The sequence below is a fragment of the Coregonus clupeaformis genome, unplaced genomic scaffold, assembly GCF_020615455.1.
Source record: "Coregonus clupeaformis isolate EN_2021a unplaced genomic scaffold, ASM2061545v1 scaf0001, whole genome shotgun sequence".
Classification (NCBI taxonomy): domain Eukaryota; kingdom Metazoa; phylum Chordata; class Actinopteri; order Salmoniformes; family Salmonidae; genus Coregonus; species Coregonus clupeaformis.
This window is the reverse complement of record NW_025533456.1, coordinates 3,505,039-3,527,875: the sequence shown is the minus strand read 5'-3', so window position 1 is coordinate 3,527,875 and position 22,837 is coordinate 3,505,039. Positions and strand designations below refer to the sequence as shown.

The window sequence follows — 22,837 nt, the reverse complement described above, 5'->3', positions numbered from 1 at the left end:
ACATCACCATCACAACACTACCCTGTCTTATCAGGACATCACCATCACAACACTAGCCTGTCTTATTAGGACATTCCCATCACAACACTACCCTGTCTTATCAGGACATCACCATCACAACACTACCCTGCTTATCAGGACATTCCCATCACAACACTACCCTGTCTTATCAGGACATCACCATCACAACACTACCCTGTCTTATCAGGACATCACTATCACAACACTACCCTGTCTTATCAGGACATCACCATCACAACACTACCCTGTCTTATCAGGACATCACCATCACAACACTACCCTGTCTTATCAGGACATCACCATCACAACACTACCCTGTCTTATCAGGACATCACCATCACAACACTAGCCTGTCTTATCAGGACATCACCATCACAACACTACCCTGTCTTATCAGGACATCACCATCACAACACTACCCTGCTTATCAGGACATCACCATCACAACACTAGCCTGTCTTATCAGGACATCACCATCACAACACTACCCTGTCTTATTAGGACATTCCCATCACAACACTACCCTGTCTTATCATGACATCACCATCACAACACTACCCTGTCTTATCAGGACATCACCATCACAACACTACCCTGTCTTATCAGGACATCACCATCACAACACTACCCTGTCTTATCAGGACATCACCATCACAACACTACCCTGTCTTATCAGGACATCACCATCACAACACTAGCCTGTCTTATCAGGACATCACCATCACAACACTAGCCTGTCTTATCAGGACATCACCATCACAACACTACCCTGTCTTATCAGGACATCACCATCACAACACTACCCTGTCTTATTAGGACATTCCCATCACAACACTACCCTGCTTATCAGGACATCATCAGGGAGCCTCTTTACTGCACTAATGTACACCCTGTTATTCAACATTCTACCACTATATGCTCTACTTTAGTTACCTCTTATGGGTTGGTTGGGACACACACACACATACACACACACACAGTACTGCTCTTCCAAATGTCATTTTCATAATGAGCAGTGTGGTTGCTGGCTGAACGGCAGGAGAGCGTGAATGTTTTAATGTAGTTCATGTACTCAGTATGGAAGGCATTGAATATTTGACTGTGTTTCATGCACTCATGTGTCAAAACATGGCTTTAAGTGGCCAGTAGTATACATGTTTTAGTGTAGCGTGTGTTTACAGAGTATATGTGTGTGTCAGGGTTGGGCTCAATTCAAATTGAAGGTAGTCAATTCAGGAAGTAAACAAAAATTACAATTCAATAATTGAAAAGGACATTCATTTTCAATGACTTGTCAATAAACTAAAAGTAGAAGCGAGAGAGACAGAGAGAGCGAGAGCGAGAGAGAGACAGAGAGAGAGAGAGAGAGAGAGAGAGAGAGATAGACAGAGAGAGAGAGAGAGAGAGAGAGAGAGAGAGAGAGAGAGAGAGAGAGAGAGAGAGAGAGAGAGATGCCAGGGGCATAGTGTGCCATGCCATTATCTGTATTGTCTTTCACCCCTTGTTGTGACCCTCTAATCACTCTGTGATCAAAGCAAATTAACACACACCCAGCTCTGACATACACACACACACACACACACACTGGCTGGGGGTAGAAGAGAGGGGGAGAAGAGGGAGGATAGGAAATAGGGGGATAGAGAGGAGGGGTGATTTAATAAGAGGTTGTGTGGCCGGTGGTGTGACAGCGGTCAGGGACACTGTTGACAGGGCCGACAGAGAGATCACACTCTGCACGTATGGCCATGAGGGGTGTAGAGGTGTGTGTGTGTGTGTACGTGTGTTTCTGCACGTGTGTGTTTTTGTCTGCATGCATGGTGTGTGCAGCCAGCAGTGGTGTAAAGTACCTAAGTAAAAATACTTTAAAGTACTACTTAAGTACGTTTTTTGGGGGTGTCTGTACTTTACTATTTATATTTTTGACTACTTTTACTTCACTACATTCCTAAAGAAAATGATGTACTTTATAGCAGGACAGGAAAATGGTCCAATTAACGCACTTCAAGAGAATATTCCTGGTCATCCTTACTGCCTCTGATCTGGCTGACTCACTAAACACACATGCTTCGTTTGTAAATGATGTCTGAGTGTTGGAGTGTGCCCCTGGTTATCTGTAAACATATATATATAATAATTGAATTAATTAATTATTTTGATACTTAAGTATATTTTAGAAATTACATTTACTTTTGATACTTAAGTATATTTAAAACCAAGTACTTTTAGACTTTTACTCAAGTAGTATTTTACTGGGTGACCTTCACTTTTACTTGTGTCATTTTCTTTTAAAGTATCTTTACTTGTACTCAAGTATGACAATTGAGTACTTTTTTCACCACTGGCAGCCAGATCACTGAAGACTGACTTCGAAATTGGACATTTGTCCATGTCCTGAGGTAGTCGGGAAATGCTTTCAAACCAGCCACTAATCCCATGACTCCGGACCCGAAGGTGTTCAAACCCAGTGGTAGACACGTTTTTTTTTCCCCTATCCCAAGCTATAGCCATTTACACTCATACCCATATACGGGTAAAAAAGGACAGATTTGGGCACTGAGAAGCACTTCAATTGGAAGTCAGTGGCTGTACAGTAACATCGGAGCTCAGGCTCTGCGCATTACAGCACTGTATGGGTTTTGACTGACAGCCGTTCTGAACTTGAGCACTGCGCGCAACAAGAAGTTGCCCCCATCCCTCCGCTAATAGGCAACTTTTGCTGCAAATTAAGAGGACCCGATGTATTTCGAAAGATGAGACATCGTGGATTATAGTAAATACCGCTTTGATGTCATACAAGCAAGTCAAACACCAAACAATCCAAATGTACACTTCACATTTCCATATCATAAAACTCATGTCATATACTGTACAGTGTCAATGGTTATGATCACTATGTTTGATGTACGGTTACAAGATGACATAGCGTCATAACCTGGGTTGTTCTGAACAGAATGAGCCTATGTTTGTGCACATGAATGCACTCATGACTCCTTTCTATGTGCACCAAAAGTTTCTCTGAATTGCCCTGTGAAAGCCTAAAACTGTAAGAACGTAGCTAGTCATGTTGGCAATAAAACAAGCTTTCAAATGATGCCCACCTGACCCAGATTGCGATGTATAATGGGCCGTTTTTAGATTTCATAAACTACAACAGTAATTGTGTTATGATGGGGATGCAGGGTTGTGTTCCAAACAAAACAACTACAAGTGTGCTTGCTCTAGTTCCTCAACGGCACATCAAGGAGAGCTAAAAAAAAAAAAAAGCACCTTATATTTGAAGACTCTTCTTTGAGTCATAAAAGTGCATTGAAATTATTTAAGAACTGTGCACACTTTGGAGAAGTGTGTGGCACTTGGAGACACCAGTTAGTCGTCTCACTTAAACCCTTGTCATTTTTTTGTCTTATTTTGCACCTACCCCACATTTTCCAGGAATAGTCTTAGCGTTATTCAATGTATCCAGAGCATTTTCAGATTTCGTTATCAACAAATGCGGACGAAAAGTAAAGTAAATTTCAAATTCATATATAATCAACAGTCTAATGTTTGGATTCAGTCTTGTGTCAGGTGAACTGCTGTCTCCTCAACTTTGGTCTAATAATTTTTCCATAATCTCCAAACTGTTCCCTTTCAATTGCTACCATGATTATGTATATACTTCTCATATTTCTTCTGTAAGAAACTTTTCAATTATACCTATCCATATAGGCCAATTCTCACGAGTGAAAAGGGTTAACCCTTAACTTAACCATTCGGAATGAATGCCTAAATGTAATGTCTTAACCCTATCCCAAACCTTAACCCTTAACTTCGTAATGTGACATTTGCAGCAACTTTGAAATATGATGTTTGGAGCAACTTCAAAATTGGACGTTTGAAGAAACGTGGCTAAACATCAGAATCTGAAGTCAAATTGGTAAAACCGTGAGATCTTGTTGGTGTGTGAGTGAATGCATGCCTTTCTGCATTTGTATATGTGTGTGTTTAAGAGAGAGTGAGAGAAAGAAAGAAAGAAAGAAAGAAAGAAAGAAAGAAAGAAAGAAAGAAAGAAAGAAAGAAAGAAAGAAAGAAAGAAAGAAAGAAAGAAAGAAAGAAAGAAAGAAAGAAAGAAAGAAAGAAAGAAAGAAAGAAAGAAAGAAAGAAAGAAAGAAAGAGATTACTAGGAGGTGTGTACTGTATCTCCATGTCCTCCATGTACAGCTGTGTTCATACCATTATGTAAATTGATAGCATAGAAAATGCTAATGTATGCATTCCTCTCACCATGCATGTTAATACTGTCATTAGAAGTATGACCATTGATTAAAGGGACCATTCTTATGGTAATTAAAGTCTTCTCCTCGCCACTTGCTCATTTTTTACATTGAGGCAAGCAGCTGGAGTAGAAGATGCTGCCTCAGCAGAAACAACACATCATCTGTTCCCCTGCATCAAGTCATACACAATGAGCGAGAAGGAGGCTGCTGCATACTGTACATGACAAGACGGAGGAAGAATGGGTTGTGTGTGTGTGTGAGGGGTGTCAGAGCGCGTGTGTGTGTTTGTGTGTGTGTGTGGTTGTGCGTATGCAACCTGTACAAGTTACAGATGGTGTTACAGGTTAATTATGAATCACACCTGAGGTGGTCTACATACTGATACCAGTGGCATACCTGTCACAGATTGTGTGTTTGTGTGTGTGTGTTCCATCGTGCGTGTGTGCATGTGTTTGTGTGTGTGTTGTCCCTCTGTGTTCCTTCTTTGAAAGTCATCTGAAACACAGTTGTTCCGATCCCGAATCGACTGCCCCTCTCTGTCCCGCTTTGGTACCATGGCACATTCACCAATCCCCCCCCACACACACACACACCCCACCTCCCCAAAGTCACCGCCCATAGATGCCTGTGGATGATGACATCCATCTAAAAAACAAATGGTTTTTTCACAACCACAAATCAATAAGGTAGCACCTTGAGCGTTTTTCACTTATTGATCATTATGGAAGCCAAATGTTATCATCTAAAACTAATTAACCAGGCACCATTTCACACACAAAATCTGTCTCATTGGCATTAAACTGGAGGTGAGTATTGAAAAACAACGGAACCCAACAGAAGATTGGAAAATGTACGGCCATCTTAGAATGGTAGAATCAGACATGATTCTGATGGATGGCAGTGGTGTGAATAGCAGAATGTAAATTGCTGTCATAAGCTCACAGCTCATAGCCTTTTATAGATCTGCAACCATTTGGAAACAATAATGCAATGAAAATGTTCAGTGGTATGTAACAGTTTAATTTCCTGTGGTTTATTGCAGTAGTTTTATTTGTGTATTTCATACGCTAAGCTATTAACGGGAAAGCAATATCCATATGGACGAACCCAATGGATTATTATATATTTACAAACTTGCTGTGTGTGTGTGTGTGCGCGCACTTCCATGTGTGCGTTGCGTATGTACAACACTGTCTACTGTATGTAGTTACTACAGCAACTGAATGCCTGCCAACTCATCCCCAATACCAGCCATCCCCCTGTAGCAATTAGAGCTCCTTTATAGATGCATGTATCAGCTTCACTGAGTCCTGAGTTTATAATACAGCTACACATTGTCCCTGACTAACTGCCTGGCTCACAGACTACAACAGCATGTTTAGGAAGAAGACACACTTAGAGGGAGGAGGGAGGGAGGGAGAAAGAGAGAGGAAGGAGGCAGATGTCCTTGAGAAGATAAGGGTTTGGGCACTGAGAGAGCGAGGGAGTAGAGGAGAGGGGGGGATGTTGGGGTAACCTCCGGCCAATACCTCTCTCTCTCTCTCTCTCTCTCTCTCTCTCTCTCTCTCTCTCTCTCTCTCTCTCTCTCTCTCTCTCTCTCTCTCTCTCTCTCTCTCTCTCTCTCTCTCTCTCTCTCTCTCTCTCTCTCTCTCTCTCTCTCTCTCTCTCTCTCTCTCTCTCTCTCTCTCTCTCTCTCTCTCTCTCTCTCTCTGTGGCTGTAAATCATGCAGGGCTGAATGGTTGCTCTCCACACTGAGCACAGTGTTATTGATGAAATCAGTTTGTGTGTGTGTGTTTGTGTGTGTTTGTGTGAGATTGATAAATCAGTGTGTTAATGAGCAGTGCTGATGGGGCCTGATGAATCACACCGCAACGATGAGCTGCTCATTGTCACACACACCAGCAAAGGGTTGTAATTTACCTAGGACTTATCGAAGGGTGTATCTGTGGATTCATAGTAGTAATAGGCCCCTTACCTTTCCCAATATCTCTTGCCACGGCAGCATCGCGCACACACACACACACACACGCACGAATGCAGGCAGGCATGCACCAACACATGCACACACACAAACACACTATATGTGTGTGTCCCTGACCTGATATGCAGTATAAGTGTTACTGTATTCTGTTTGGTAAACAGCATTTATATATCCTTCTCAAACACACACACACACCTATAAATCATCTCATTCCTTCTCACACACACACACAATTCCAGCGTGGTGATTCCTCCTCTCTATGGTTGCAGAGGGGCAGGCTGACCTTGTTAACAGCTGACTGGGCTGTAGTGGGTGGTGGAGGCCGTCATTAGTATGGGTTATAACCAGCCTCCCGGTGAGTGAGTAGAGATGGGGTCTGACGGAGGGGGGTGGGGAGGAGGAAGGGAGGAGGGAGGAGGGAGGGTCAGTCAGGGACACGCACGTCAGATCGTCATCTGTCACTGACACAGAGGTAAGCAGCGATTACAGACGACACACACATGCATCACATCCAGGCAGGCGCACACGCACAGAAATGGACACAAGCAAACTGAGTGTGCATGCAGGAGAGCTTGCTCGCTCACACACACACACACTCCCACACACACACACACCCTAACCCTAACTCATACTCTTACCCTAACCCTAACCTTAACCCTAACCCTAACCTTAACCCAAAAACCTAACCTTAACCCTAACCCTAACCCTAAACGTAACCCTAGCTCCTAACCCTAACCCTAAAACTAACACTAGCTCCTAATCCTGGTCCCCACAAGAATAGTTAAACACGTCCACACACACACACACACTCACCTATACATAAACACATGGAACCTGAACTACTTGCTTAGGAAATAGTGGGGCATGAGTAGGAACGGTTCTGGGTATGTATACTGTATACTGTATGACCACACACACACACACGAAGGAACACATGGAGCACTCACACACTCACAGAGATACACCCACACACTAAAACATATTGACCCATATCACCACACCACCAACACAAACAAAACAACACAACATACACCAACTAAATGATCACACACTGCCATACTACACATGTTTGAACTGTCACCATAGTTGATATAGGCTTTAACATTACATAGCTAACCCCAATCTCCATCCCTCTCTCCATCCCATTCCTCTCTCCATCCCTCTCTCCATCCCATCCCTCTCTCCATTCCTCTCTCCATCCCTCTCTCCATCCCTCTCTCCATTCCACTCTCCATTCCACTCTCCATCCCTCTCTCCATCCCTCTCTCCATCCCTCTCTCCATACCTCTCTATCCCATACCTCTCTCCACCCCTCTCTCCATCCCTCTCTCCATCCCTCTCTCCATCGCTCTCTCAATCCCTCTCTCCATCCCTCTCTCCATCCCATACCTCTCTCCATCCCTCTCTCCATCCCTCTCTCCATCCCTCTCTGCATCCCTCTCTCCATTCCTCTCTCCATCCCTCTCTCCATTCCTCTCTCTATCCCTCTCTCCATCCCATACCTCTCTCTATCCCTCTCTCCATATCTCTCTCTATCCCTCTCTCCATCCCTCTCTCCATCCCTCTCTCCATCCCTCTCTCCATCCCATCCCTCTCTCCATCCCTCTCTCCATCCCTCTCTCCATCCCTCTCTCTATCCCTCTCTCCATCCCATCCCTCTCTCCATCCCATCCCTCTCTCCATCCCTCTCTCCATTCCTCTCTCCATTCCCCTCTCTATCCCTCTCTCCATCCCTCTCTCCATCCCATCTCTTCATTCCCCTCTCTATCCCATCTCTCCATCCCGCTCTCCATTCCTCTCTCCATTCCTCTCTCCATCCCATTCCTCTCGCCATTCCTCTCTCCATCCCATCCCTCTCTCCATCCCTCTCTCTCTCCATCCCTCTCTCCATCCCTCTCTCTATCCCTCTCTCCATCCCATCCCTCTCTCCATCCCATCCCTCTCTCCATCCCATCCCTCTCTCATCCCTCTCTCCATCCCTCTCTCCATTCCTCTCTCCATTCCTCTCTCTATCCCTCTCTCCATCCCTCTCTCCATCCCATCTCTTCATTCCCCTCTCTATCCCATCTCTACATCCCACTCTCCATCCCTCTCTCCATCCCTCTCTCCATCCCTCTCTCCATCCCTCTCTCCATCCCTCTCTCTATCCCTCTCTCCATCCCATCCCTCTCTCCATCCCATCCCTCTCTCCATCCCATCCCTCTCTCCATCCCTCTCTCCATCCCTCTTTCCATCCCTCTCTCCATTCCTCTCTCCATTCCTCTCTCTATCCCTCTCTCCATCCCTCTCTCCATCCCATCTCTTCATTCCCCTCTCTATCCCATCTCTCCATCCCTCTCTCCATCCCATCCCTCTCTCTATCCCTCTCTCCATCCCTCTCTCCATCCCATACCTCTCTCTATCCCTCTCTCCATTCCTCTCTCTATCCCATCCCTCTCTCCATCCCGCTCTCCATCCTGCTCTCCATACCTCTCTCTATCCCCTCTCTCCATCCCTCTCTCCATCCCTCTCTCCATCCCATCCCTCTCTCTATCCCTCTCTCCATCCCTCTCTCCATCCCATACCTCTCTCTATCCCTCTCTCCACCCCTCTCTCCATCCCATACCTCTCTCCATTCCTCTCTCCATACCTCTCTCCATACCTCTTTCTGTCCCTCTCTCCATCCCATACCTCTCTCTATCCCTCTCTCTATCCCTCTCTCCATCCCTCTCTCCATCCCATACCTCTCTCTATCCCTCTCTCCATCCCTTTCTCCATCCCATACCTCTCTCCATTCCTCTCTCCATACCTCTCTCCATACCTCTCTCTGTCCCTCTCTCCATCCCATACCTCTCTCCATTCCTCTCTCCATACCGCTCTCTATCCCTCTCTCCATACCTCTCTCCATTCCTCTCTATATCCCTCTCTCCATTCCTCTCTCTATCCCTCTCTCCATACCTCTCTCCATTCCTCTCTCTATCCCTCTCTCCATACCTCTCTCCATTCCTCTCTCTATCCCTCTCTCCATTCCTCTCTCTATCCCATCTCTCCATACCGCTCTCTATCCCTCTCTCCATACCTCTCTCCATTCCTCTCTCTATCCCTCTCTCCATTCCTCTCTCTATCCCTCTCTCCATTCCTCTCTCTTTCCCCTCTGCTGATCTATAATTGAGCTCAACTCTCGTGGAAGCCTGTGGCATGCTGGGTAGAGCCAAAGCGAAGCCAACCAGCCGCCCCTTTGAGGGCGAGCCAGGAACAGGAAAGGTCAGGAACATTCTGTGGGGTCACTGGTAACGAGGAATCAATGATAGCCTCCAACCACCCACACCACACACACAGGCAGAGGCACACACACTGTCAATGAGGTTACTGTGAATTTGACAGTAGCTTACAGACAGCTCGGTGGCATGTAAAATGTTGTATTTGATATTACATTACACCTACTGTAATATAAATATGGTATCAAAGCAAGTACTGTGTAATGACACTCAGTACAATATCGTAAAATTGACTGTATTATATTGTTAAAAAGTAAAGCTACTGTAATCGGAATGAATGGATGAATAAATTAAATACATTGAGGGGAGGGGTTTGTATTTCACAGTATTTTACTGTAATTACAAGTGATTAGTGCAAGCAGGTTGGCTGCTACAGTAGGTAAAGTGTTTACACATTACGGTGTATTTATAAATATTTGGTGTTTTATGTCATTTGCACTTAACAAAGGCCTTAACAAAGATTTCCAAACTGGCAGCGACTACAGGGCAAAACAGACCAAAAGGACATGGCAAGATGCTCAACCATTTAAGGTTTAAGACTTGGTGCCACTCCAATCTGTCCCCTATACAAATTGATGAGGCACTATAACCACATATGAGTTAAGTTGGTACAGCATTCTCACTCATGGGTGCAAGAAATATAGCCTCTTACAAGGCCGCCTCAAAATATGTTAATGAGCCAGAAACAACAATACCTTACACCCACTACGGTCAAAAGGTATTTGCCGATCCAAAGATACAATACAGTACTGTATTCTGTGGTTGGAATTACAGTACCATTCGAAGTATAGCAATTCTTTCCCACCCTCAACATTTTCCCACAATGCTCCATAATTTACAGTATGCTAGAGTAAAACGTTTCAGAGTATTTTACTGTTGATAATACCCAAAATTACCATATAATACCATATAATACGTTTTCCATTACAGTGCACACACAGGCAGAGGCACCAGAGACGGAAAAACACACACTCAGGAACACCTACAGTACACACTCACGGCCGTGGGTCACCGATTCCCTCCCACATCTCAACACGCACTCTGAGCAAATGATTAAGACTCCACACACTGCCATATACGGTAACACAACCTTAACACAACCCTCTCTCTCTCTCTCTCTCTCTCTCTCTCTCTCTCTCTCTCTCTCTCCCTCCCCCCTTCTCTCTCTCTCTCTCTCTCTCCTTCCCCCTTCTCTCTTTCTCGCTCTCTCTCTCTCTCTCCTTCCACCTTTCTCTCTCTTTCTCTCTTTCTCTTTCTCTCTCTCTCTCTCCTTCCCCCCTTCTCCCTCTCTCTCTCTATCCTTCCCCCCTTCTCTCTCTTTTTGCTGACAGGCAATATTCCCACAATGACAGGGGCAAGCTATGTCTAATCCATACTAATACATAGTGAATGCCAGCATTGTGGAGAAGCCATAGAAAGCAAAGGGGCTTGTATTACCATAATAAAACAATCAGACTGCAGCGACCGCTGGTGCAGCCCATTAGAAAAGGAATGAGGCTTCAAACAACGGCTGGCCATTAGAACCTGGCCTTATACAGTGAGGGAAACAAGTATTTGATCCCCTGGTGATTTTGTAAGTTTGCCCACTGACAAAGACATGATCAGTCTATAATTTTAATGGTAGGTTTATTTGAACAGTGAGAGACAGAATAACAACAAAAAAATCCAGAAAAACGCATTGTCAAAAATATTATACATTGATTTGCATTTTAATGAGGGAAATAAGTATTTGACCCCTCTGCAAAACATGACTTAGTACTTGGTGGCAAAACCCTTGTTGGCAATCAAAGAGGTCAGACGTTTCTTGTAGTTGGCCACCAGGTTTGCACACATCTCAGGAGGGATTTTGTCCCACTCCTCTTTGCAGATCTTCTCCAAGTCATTAAGGTTTCGAGGCTGACGTTTGGCAACTCGAACCTTCAGCTCCCTCCACAGATGTTCTATGGGATTAAGGTCTGGAGACTGGCTAGGCCACTCCAGGACCTTAATGTGCTTCTTCTTGAGCCACTCCTTTGTTGCCTTGGCCGTGTGTTTTGGGTCATTGTCATGCTGGAATACCCATCCACGACCCATTTTCAATGCCCTGGCTGAGGGAAGGAGGTTCTCACCCAAGATTTGACAGTACATGGCGCCGTCCATCGTCCCTTTGATGCGGTGAAGTTGTCCTGTCCCCTTATCAGAAAAACACCCCCAAAGCATAATGTTTCCACCTCCATGTTTGACGGTGGGGATGGTGTTCTTGGGGTCATAGGCAGCATTCCTCCTCCTCCAAACACGGCGAGTTGAGTTGATGCCAAAGAGCTCGATTTTGGTCTCATCTGACCACAACACTTTCACCCAGTTCTCCTCTGAATCATTCAGATGTTCATTGGCAAACTTCAGACAGGCCTGTATATGTGCTCTCTTGAGCAGGGGGACCTTGCGGGCGCTGCAGGATTTCAGTCCTTCACGGCGTAGTGTGTTACCAATTGTTTTCTTGGTGACTATGATCCCAGCTGCCTTGAGATCATTGACAAGATCCTCCCGTGTAGTTCTGGGCTGATTCCTTACCGTTCTCATGATCATTGCAACTCCACGAGGTGAGATCTTGCATGGAGCCCCAGGCCGAGGGAGATTAACAGGTCTTTTGTGTTTCTTCCATTTGCGAATAATCGCACCAACTGTTGTCACCTTCTCACCAAGCTGCTTGGCGATGGTCTTGTAGCCCATTTCAGCCTTGTGTACATCTACAATCTTGTCCCTGACATCCTTGGAGAGCTCTTTGGTCTTGGACATGGTGGAGAGTTTGGAATCTGATTGATTGATTGCTTCTGTGGACAGGTGTCTTTTATACAGGTAAACTGAGATTAGGAGTACTCCTAATCTCAGCTCGTTACCTGTATAAAAGACACCTGGGAGCCAGAAATCTTTCTGATTGAGAGGGGGTCAAATACATATTTCCCTCATTAAAATGCAAATCAATTTATAAAAATGTTGACATGCGTTTTTCTGGATTTTTTTGTTGTTATTCTGTCTCTCACATTTCAAATAAACCTACCATTAAAATTATAGACTGATCATTTCTTTGTCAGTGGGCAAACATACAAAATCAGCAGGGGATCAAATACTTGTTTCCCTCACTGTATTTGTTTTCACCGGGGCGTGTGTGTGTGTTCCCGTCTTTGCCTGTGTGTGTGTGTGTGTGTGGCGTGCGTGCATGTGTGTGTGTGTGTGCGTGAGTGTGTGTTATGCCATATTTTACACCGGTAATTACAGTGCAGTGCATGGTGGCCGCGGCGACAGATGCTGTGTTCAGAGGTAAGGTTTCCATGGTGATTACCCTGATGAACTTGGCACAGGAAGGTAATACATATAGGGGGTCGACCGGCGAAATGAAGAACGCCGCCGCTACTGCACGCCCAGTTAGACCAATGGTTAGTGGGGTCTGGAGAGGGGAGTGGTTACCTGGTATAAGGTTTCATATAATATTAATGTATGACTTACAGTCCTGCGTGCGTACATGTTTTATGTATTGTTGGAATCAAACCCACTATTGTGGCATTGCAAGTACCATGCTCTACCAACTGAGCTACGTTTATATATATAGAACGTTTACGCAATATTTACAGAACGTTCACACTGCATTCATAGGACGTTGCCACAACATTCATAGTGTCACGCCATGACATAGAGATCTCTAGTTGGTTTGGTCAGGGTGTGAATATCCATGTGTAGATCTATGTTATCTATATCTATGTTGGCCGGGTGTGGTTCCCAATCAGAGGCAGCTGTCGATCATTGTCTCTGATTGGGGATCATACTTAGGTAGCCATGTTGCCTACCTTAGTTGTGGGATCTTGTTTCAGTTTGGCTTGTTGGATGTTTAGCCTTTAACTTCACGTTCTGTTGGATTTTGTTATTTTGTCGGTGTTTATATAATAAACGATTATGTACGCATACCACGCTGCACCTTGGTCCAATCCTTTACATGACGAACGTGACAGAAGATCCCACCACCAACGGACCAAGCAGCGTGGCCAGGAGGAGAAGACACCCTGGACACAGGTGGGGAAGACATTTTGGACATGGGAGGAGATATTAGCCGGTAAAGGACCCTGGGCAGGAGAGGATCAACGGAGACGCCGAAGTGCACAACGACGAAGGAGGCCCGAGAGGCAACCCTAAGAACATTTTTGGGGGGCACACGGGGTGGTCGACAAAGCAGCAGGAGGCTGTGAAAAGGCTGACTGTGGAGGAGGAGGAGGCCGCTATAGTAGAGGCCCTCCAAGATCTGCAGCTCAGCAGTCTGAGAGAGGAGACCACCACATTGCGGGGGCTGTTAGCTCAGAGGGAGCAGGAGTTCTCCCTTCAGAGGGAGGCGCTACAGGAGGCTCACAGGGAGAAGGAGTCAGTGGATGCACTGAGAGAGGAGTTGGCCAGGCAACAGGAGGAGCTGAGAGAGGAGTTAACCCTTCAGCAGCAGAGAGCTCAGTACTAAGAGCAGAGCCAACTCCCTGCACTCGCTTTGAGGAGCATGTGACCGTGCAGGCACCAGGCTATGCGCCGGCGTTGTGCACTGTGTCGCCAGGGCGCCTTCACAGACCCGTGGTGCAGGTTTCCAGTCCGGTACGGCCCGTGCCTGCTCCTCGCACCAAACCAGTGGTGCGTGTCTCCAGTCCGTCACGGCCCGTGCCTGCTCCTCGCACCAAACCAGTGGTGCGTGTTCCAAGCCCGGTGCGGCCCGTACCTACTCCTTGCACCAAACCAGTGGTACGTGTCTCCAGCCCGGTATGCCCTGTACCTGCTCCCCGCACCAAACCAGTGGTGCGTGTCTCCAGTCCTGTACGGCCCGTACCTGCTCCTCGCACCAAACCAGTGGTACGTGTCGCAAGCCCGGTACGCCCCGTACCTGCTCCTTGCACCAAACCAGTGGTGCATGTCTCCAGCCCGGTACGCCCCGTACCTGCTCCTCGCACCAAACCAGTGGTGCGTGTCGCCAGCCCGGTACGCCCCGTACCTGCTCCCCGCACCAACCCAGTGGTGCGTGTCTTCAGTCCTGTACGGCCCGTACCTGCTCCTCGCACCAAACCAGTGGTGCGTGTCGCCAGCCCGGTACGCCCCGTACCTGCTCCTTGCGCCAAACCAGTGGTGCGTATCACCAGCCCGGGGCACCCCGTACATGCTCCTCGCACCAAACCAGTGGTAAGTGTCCCCAGCCCGGTATGGCCCGTGCCTGCTCCACGCACCAGACTAGTGGTGCGTGTCCCCAGCCCGGTACGGTCCAGTCCAGGGTCAGAGCAGTCCGCTCCACCGGTGCCAAGTCCAGCTCCGGTCAGCTGCTCCACTCCAGTGCCAGAGTAGTCCGCTCCAACGGTGCCTAGTCCAGCTCCAGTCAGCTGCTCCACTCCAGTGCCAGAGCAGTCCACTCCACCGGTGCCCAGTGCAGCTCCGGTCAGCTGCTCCACTCCAGTGCCAGAGCAGTCCGCTCCACCGGTGCCTAGTCTAGCTCCGGTCAGCTGCTCCACTCCAGTGCCAGAGCAGTCCACTCCACCGGTGCCCAGTCCAGCTCCGGTCAGCTGCTCCAGTCCAGAGCCAGAGCAGTCCGCTCCACCGGGGTACAGTTCAGCTACGGGCAGCGGCTCCACTCCAGTACCAGAGCAGTCCGCTCCATGGGTGCCTAGCCCAGCTCCGGTCAGCTGCTCCAGTCCAGAGCCAGAGCAGTCCGCTCCACCGGGGTCCAGTTCAGCTCCGAGCAGCGGCTCCACTCCAGTGCCAGAGCAGTCCGTTCCACCGGTGCCTAGTCCGGGTCCGGTCGTCTACTCTCCCACACCAGGGTCCAGACAGGACTTGGTGCATCGCGGGAGGATTGCAGAGCCAGAACCAGACGTCAACCCCTCTCCAGGGTCGGGGCCTCCCACACCAGGGTCCAGACAGGGCTTGGTGCATCACGGAAGGATTGCCGGTCCGGGCCCAGATGTCAGCCCCTCTCCAGGGTCGGGGCCTCCCACACCAGGGTCCAGACAGGGCTTGGTGCATCGTGGGAGGACTGAGAGGGGAAGCATCGCGCCGGGGTCCAGACCGGACCAGGTGTGCAACGGGGAGCCAGAAAAGTAGAGGACAGTAAGGGTGACGTTGCGCCCGGAGCCGCCACCGAGACTAAATGCCCACCCGGACCCTCCCCTAATGAGTCAGTTTTGCGGCCGGAGTCCGCACCTTTGGGGGGTACTGTCACGCCCTGACATAGAGATCTCTAGTTGGTTTGGTCAGGGTGTGAAATTCTAGGTGTAGATCTATGTTATCTATATCAATGTTGGCCGGGTGTGGTTCCCAATCAAAGGCAGCTGTCGATCATTGTCTCTGATTGGGGATCATACTTAGGTAGCCATGTTGCCTACCTTAGTTGTGGGATCTTGTTCCAGTTTGGCTTGTTGGATGTTTAGCCTTTTGAACTTCACGTTCTGTTGGATTTTGTTATTTTGTCTGTGTTTATATAATAAATGACTATGTACGCATACCACGCTGCACCTTGGTCCAATCCTTTATACGACGAACGTGACACATAGAGCGTTCCCTTCACACAACATTCCATCCACAATAGAGAGAAACCTCTGGAAGCATCTAACTAAGTGAGCCTTCAATTCTTCAATTCTGAGTGAGCCTTCAAGCAACATGCCTGAAATCATACTTTGAAATAGAATATTAAATAAAACACGGTATACAGAGAAAAAAGGCTAATATACTCTAAAGGTGACAGTATAGTCCTGTTAGAGTAAAACTCATGGATGACTAGTAAAGCTCAAACCAAGTTTATTCACCCACTGGGTCAAACAGCTGCATAAGACAAAGACATGTTTACACAAGCACATATATTTATACCTTCCTCCTATGCTGAGTCTCCTCCTTGCACATCTGGACAGCCAATACATCTCTGTCGCTAGACAGGACTTTAGTGATGCCTGTTCTTTATCGCTTCATCTGACCTGACCAAGGCCCAAATTCCTCACTTCTCCCCAACTCACGGCTGTCCTACCTTATCTGTTGACTGGAACCAGACTGTGGCCCTTCTCCTCTCCATAGGATACCTAATATCTAACAATAACATGTTCTGACAGAATGTACACTTTCTGCCTTCCCCTCTCTCCCTCAGTAACATGAATAAGGATATTACATATTTCAAGTTTAGAAGTTAGTACCCGTCAGTCCAAAATGATTTCAATATTTTGACATGTACACTGACTACTCCAAAACAACCAGTTCCAAATGTTAAGAGCACAGAGATGTGTGTGAATATAAACACAAAACCAGGATGTGCTATATATTTCAAAGCATCTCAATGAAGAGAATATTACATTGTTATACGTTAAGAACAGTTTGTCTTCTCAGATGTCATAGCCAGCCCACTGTCTCACACTAGCTCATAGAAATACTGCTGCCACCATTAAACCTCATTTTGGTCCATTTACTTATGAGGTCATAAAACCGCAGCAGACACCGTCACGAAGACCCCTCAAAGGAGTCTGGGAATATGCCTCCTCAAGTCTAGTTTAATTCCACTAACCAGAAGTGTATTGTGATAGATTTAGTCTGACAGGCTAAATGTGTCACTGGGTTAATTACGTAAACACACACACACACACACACAGTTTATTACACACGCGCACACACACACGCACACATGCACACACAAACACACAACTAGAAATAGTCCACAGCCAGTTGCCTTGTGGGCCCTCAGTGAATGGCCCTCAGAATTGTAAATGAGGGTATTGATGTTTTTATACAGTGCTAAATCACTACGACACGTCAAGTTCTTTCTACTGACGCAAATGACCAGGACCTGTCTGCTGGTCGGTCCGCTGTGCTGACATGTAACACAATAATCAGACCCATTACAGATGGAGAAGGGGGCAGTTTTGTGGTTAATTCTCTATCCTGTATAGTAGGACTCTTGTTTGAGGTATGCTGTAATAGGGGAAAGGGTGTAGCGGATGCTTAACATTGTGTTAGAGAAACGAAATCGACTTTTATTGTACTGTCAGTATTGAGTAGATATTATGGCTGGAGGTTTGGTTTTTCAAATCTACAGACAGGCTGAACACAACCAGTACACACCAATCCTCATTCCCTTTTGTTTCCATTGAGCTGATAATGCAACAGATATTCAGGCCATTACCCTGAATACAATGGAGCTTATGCTAATGTCACACCCTGGCTCTGGGACTCATTATGTTGAGCCAGGGTGTGTTCATTCTATGTGTTTATTTCTATGTTGGTAGTTCTGTTGTGTTTATTTCTAGGTTGGTCTGAGTGACTCCCAATCAGAGGCAACGAGTGTCAGCTGTTTGCTGGTTGTCTCTGATTGGGAGCCATATTTAACTGTCTGTGTTTCACTTTGGGTTTGTGGGTTTTTGTTCCGTGTTCGGTCATTGTCACCGTGGACTTCACGAGTCGTGTTTTGTTTTGTTTAGAAACTTTAACTAATTAAAGTCATGTTTGTTTCTCACGCTGCGCCTTGGTCTACTCATTACTACGACGATCGTGACAGAAAAACCCACCATACCAAGACCAAGCAGCGTGTCCAGGAGCAGGCAGCCTGGACGTGGGAGCAGATCTTGGACGGGCAGGGGTCCTGGACCTGGGAGGAAATCCTGGCCGGGATGGATCGCCGGCCATGGAGTGAGACGGTGGAGGCGCGCCGTAGAGAGGAGTTACGGCGTGATCAGGGTCGTCGTCGGACGGTCGTGAGGCAACCCCAGAAATTTTTTAGGGGGGGGCACACGGCATGGACGACGGGGCTGACGGAGGAGAAAAGGGGGCGGATCCAGAAGGCCACCAGGCCAGGGTACACCGCCCCTGTACGTCCCTGTGCGGATGCCTCACACAGAGTGTGTGAGGGTAGGCATTCAGCCAGGACGGGTGGTGGCCGCTATTCACTCCAGGCCTCCTATCCGTCTCCACAGCCCGGTTCGGCCTGTCCCTGCTCCACGCACCAAGCCTACGGTGTGCGTCGACAGCCCAGCCCGGCCTGTCCCTGCTCCACGCACCAAGCCTATGGTGTGCGTCGACAGCCCAGCCCGGCCTGTCCCTGCTCCACGCACCAAGCCTATGGTGTGCGTCGACAGCCCGGCCCGGCCTGTCCCTGCTCCACGCACTAAACCTACGGTGCGCGTCGCCAGCCCGGTCCGGCCTGTTCCTGCCACCCGCACCAAGTCTACGGTGCGCGTCGCCAGCCCGACCCGGCCTGTTCCTGCCACCCGCACCAAGCCTACGGTGTGCGTCGACAGCCCAGCCCGGCCTGTCCCTGCTCCACGCACCAAGCCTACTGTGTGCGTCGACAGCCCAGCCCGGCCTGTCCCTGCTCCACGCACTAAACCTACGGTGCGCGTCGCCAGCCCGGTCCGGCCTGTTCCTGCCACCCGCACCAAGTCTACGGTGCGCGTCGCCAGCCCGACCCGGCCTGTTCCTGCCACCCGCACCAAGCCTACGGTGTGCGTCGACAGCCCAGCCCGGCCTGTCCCTGCTCCACGCACCAAGCCTACTGTGTGCGTCGACAGCCCAGCCCGGCCTGTCCCTGCTCCACGCACTAAACCTACGGTGCGCGTCGCCAGCCCGGTCCGGCCTGTTCCTGCCACTCGCACCAAACCTACGGTGCGCGTCGCCAGCCCGACCCGGCCTGTTCCTGCCACTCGCACCAAACCTACGGTGCGCGTCGCCAGCCCGGTCCGGCCTGTTCCTGCCACTCGCACTAAGCCAGGGGTGTGAGAAGTCAGCCTGGTAAGGCCCGTTCCTCCTCCACGCACCAAGCCAGGGGTGCGAGTCGACAGACTGGACCAGGGGCACTATGGGGGGTGTATTGGAGGGTGGTGGTCAAGGCCGGAGCCAGAACCGCGCCGAGGAGGTATGCCCGCCCAGCCCTCCCCTGTTTTGTTTAGTTGAGGCGCGGTCGCAGTCCGCGCCTTTAGGGGGGGGGTACTGTCACACCCTGGCTCTGGGACTCATTATGTTGAGCCAGGGTGTGTTCATTCTATGTGTTTATTTCTATGTTGGTAGTTCTGTTGTGTTTATTTCTAGGTTGGTCTGAGTGACTCCCAATCAGAGGCAACGAGTGTCAGCTGTTTGCTGGTTGTCTCTGATTGGGAGCCATATTTAACTGTCTGTGTTTCACTTTGGGTTTGTGGGTTTTTGTTCCGTGTTCGGTCATTGTCACCGTGGACTTCACGAGTCGTGTTTTGTTTTGTTTAGAAACTTTAACTAATTAAAGTCATGTTTGTTTCTCACGCTGCGCCTTGGTCTACTCATTACTACGACGATCGTGACAGCTAATGGTACCGCTGGGTAAAAACATGCACAACACGACACCTCTCCTTTCTACAGTAAACACATGCGCAACTTATATGTGTGTTCAGTAACAAGGAGATAAAGAAGCTTTGAGTTTTTTGACAAAAAAATGTGATTTGTGTGGTGATGTATGTGTACATCCTGTATATGATGAAATAAACCAGACCAATAATACATTCACGACTCTCAGCAGGAGTTTTAAGTAACAAGTGAAAGAAGAGAGAAATAGAAGAGGAAATAAAAGCAAGAAAGAGAAAAAGTGAAATAGACAAGTAAAAACACAAATAAATGAAAATGAATACATGTATTGACTCACCCGGTTTTTTTTCTAACTTTCGCCCTCGATTGCCACATAGTCGGACTTTTGATATGAGTAATAATATCTGTGTCTGGCACAGGGACTTGTTGGCCTTGGGGCACGGCTTCCTCTTGTTGGCCACCTGCCGGTTGGCCTGGGGGTCCTTCACCTCCCGCCGCTGGCGGATCAACGAGCTGGCGAGAGCCGCCATCTTGCCGCCCGCTCCTGCTCTTCACCCGGTTGTGGTCGGGGGGAACCGTGGGCCGCCCCCCTGCCCTTTCACCCAGGGCGACGGCGCACCGCCAGGGGAGATTACCCAGAATCCTTGAGCAAACTTTCCTAGATTGACATAGAAATGTCAATATGTTATGTCAACAATATCTGGAGGAATATAGTAGCAGAGTGGGGGTTACTAGGGGATTCTTGCTGGTGAATGGAGGGAGGAGACCACCACGGCAGAGAGAGAGGTGGAGAAAGGGGTGATGGACAGATGGAGTGGTGGAGTCCTTGTCAAAGGCCCACCCAAAGTTGTGGGATGTTGGCTGGTTGAGGTTTGATTAGATGCAGTGTGTTGTTTCAGTCACTGGTGGTTGAGCTGTTGTTGTTCTCCTTTAGGCTGTTGCCTGCTATTGCACTTGTTATTGTTTACGGTGTTGTTGTCACTGTCTCTCCGTCACCATGGCAGCAGGACAATAGAAAACTCATAATGTCATTTTCAGGTACACAGTTATCAGTGGATGAGAAGAGCCCCTACGCCAGTGTCCCTCTCTGTGTGCGTTCCAGGTTGGGTGCTCTGTCCTGGGCCACAGGCCCTCCCCACGGCCCCCTCCTCTCCCTGCAGCTCCAGCTAACTTTGACACAGCTCCGTCAGGATAGGAAAGAATTTGCCTGACGACCGAATCATATCAAAACAGAGATCAGTCTCAAAGTCCTTATAGCCTCCAGTCCTGCTGCTCACACACACCCTTCAATTCAGTCAGGAGGTGGAAAAACAAGTGATCGTTGAAATAACAACAAACAAAAACATTTATAAATGTCACGACCTTTCAGACGTCCACAATACTGCTCCTCCTTTCTTCACCTGATCCTTAACATCCCTCCATCAAAAAATAGAAAAAAAATTAATTACGAGAGAAAAATAAAGAATTCAAAACGGGACCGTCCGACCTGAGATATCGGCTCTGAAAAAAGAGGAATGAGGATGACGGATGGACGGACGGATGGACAGACGGAGAGCTGGATCTTCTCTTCCTTTCATGCTCTCCTGGCATAACCCCTTTTTCACCTACCTCCCGAGAGAGGGGGGAAGACAGTGAGAGAGAGATAGAGAGAGAAAGAGAGAGAGAGAGAGAGAGAGAGAGAGAGAGAGACAGAGACAGAGACAGAGACAGAGAGAGGGAGACAGAAAGAGGGAGAAGGAGAGAGAGAGTGAGTGAGTGAGAGAAAGTGAGAGAGCGAGAGAGAGAGCGAGAGAGAGAGAGAGAGAGAGAGCGAGAGAGACAGAGAGAGACAGAGAGAGGGAGACAGAGAGAGAGAGAGAGAGAGAGAGAGAGAGAGAGAGAGAGAGAGAGAGAGAGAGAGAGAGAGGGAAAAGAGAGATAAACACGTTTTAATCCCAGCAGTTCCCACAGACAGAGGTGACATTCATGAATGAGGAAGCAAGAGAGAGACTTACAGAAAGGGAACACATGCAGTGTGCCTGCCTATCCTCCCCACAGATCTCCAACTCCAACTACACCCTCACTACAGTTGAGTATCCTTCACACAAACGAGGAGAGGGAGAGAGAGGGATGAATGAATGAATAAATGGATGGAGGGATGGAGGGATGAAGGGAGGGAGGGAGAGTGACAGGTAGCTGTTGTCTCTTACTGTGCTGTGGCTGTAGCTTTGGATCATCGGCAGGGGGCTGGTCGGTAGGTGACAGTGGTCCGGTGCCTTGTCCTCTTTCCTCTCTCACTCTCACTGCTGCTTCAAAAGGCACCGGTGCCTGCCTCCCTGGCTGCCTTCCCTACTCCCTATGTGTGTGAGAGAAAGAGAGCGTGTGTGTATGTCTTTTGATCTCCCGATCAAAGCACCTCTCAGTTTCAGTGCACGCATGTGAGTGTGTGTGTGTGTGCACGTGTGGAGAGACAGAGTGTGTGTGTGACTCTCTCTCTCTCATCCCTTGCTCACAGTGCATTACAGAGCCAGCAGCAGCAACATGCTTTACATGCTCTCTCTCCCTCTCTCTCAATCGCGCTCTCTATTTCCCTAAGCCCTCCCCCTTGCTCTCCTTCTCCCTCCCTTTTCTCCTCCCTCTCTGTCACTCTGATCCCTCCTTCTCTGTCTATCATTCAAAATCCCTCCTTCCCTCCTTCCTCCTCGTCTCCCATTCCTCTCCCAGTTTCCTATTCCCTCTCTCGATCGCTCCTCTTGTTCGGTACAGCGGTATAGCCCCCCCACCCACCCCACCCCACCCCACCCTCTCTATGATGTTCGCTTAAAGAGACAAACAGAGAGTAGATGTCAGTGGCTGTAGTCTCTCTCTACACTGCTCAATATGACAAGGACATAGAGACAGACACACAAACAGACAGACACACTGAATCAAATAGGACAATGTCACTTAGACGTCACTTATACAACGTCATAGACAGACGTTGCATTTGCAGATTAATAATCATATGTCTGAATATACACTCTCACACACACAGGCACACACACAC

The 22,837-nt window shown here is 48.2% G+C and overlaps 1 protein-coding gene across 2 annotated transcripts in view; it reads right to left on the bottom strand.

The window, feature by feature from the left end:
- The window catches only part of LOC121554528 (fibroblast growth factor 11-like), an 82,498-nt gene extending 60,227 nt beyond the window's left edge, over positions 1 to 22,271 (bottom strand). Inside the window, exons 1-3 of one of the 2 annotated variants that reach the window (XM_045212249.1) lie at positions 22,002 to 22,271; positions 21,807 to 21,889; positions 20,150 to 21,416 (exon numbers count right to left, since the gene is read on the bottom strand). In XM_045212249.1, coding sequence (XP_045068184.1) covers positions 20,150 to 20,342 — 193 coding nt within the window. In that variant the 5' untranslated portion in view covers positions 20,343 to 21,416; positions 21,807 to 21,889; positions 22,002 to 22,271. The remainder of the gene's footprint in view (positions 1 to 20,149; positions 21,417 to 21,806; positions 21,890 to 22,001) is intronic. The other variant, XM_045212250.1, reaches the window with a different exon arrangement.
- Between the last annotated feature and the right edge of the window lie 566 nt (positions 22,272 to 22,837).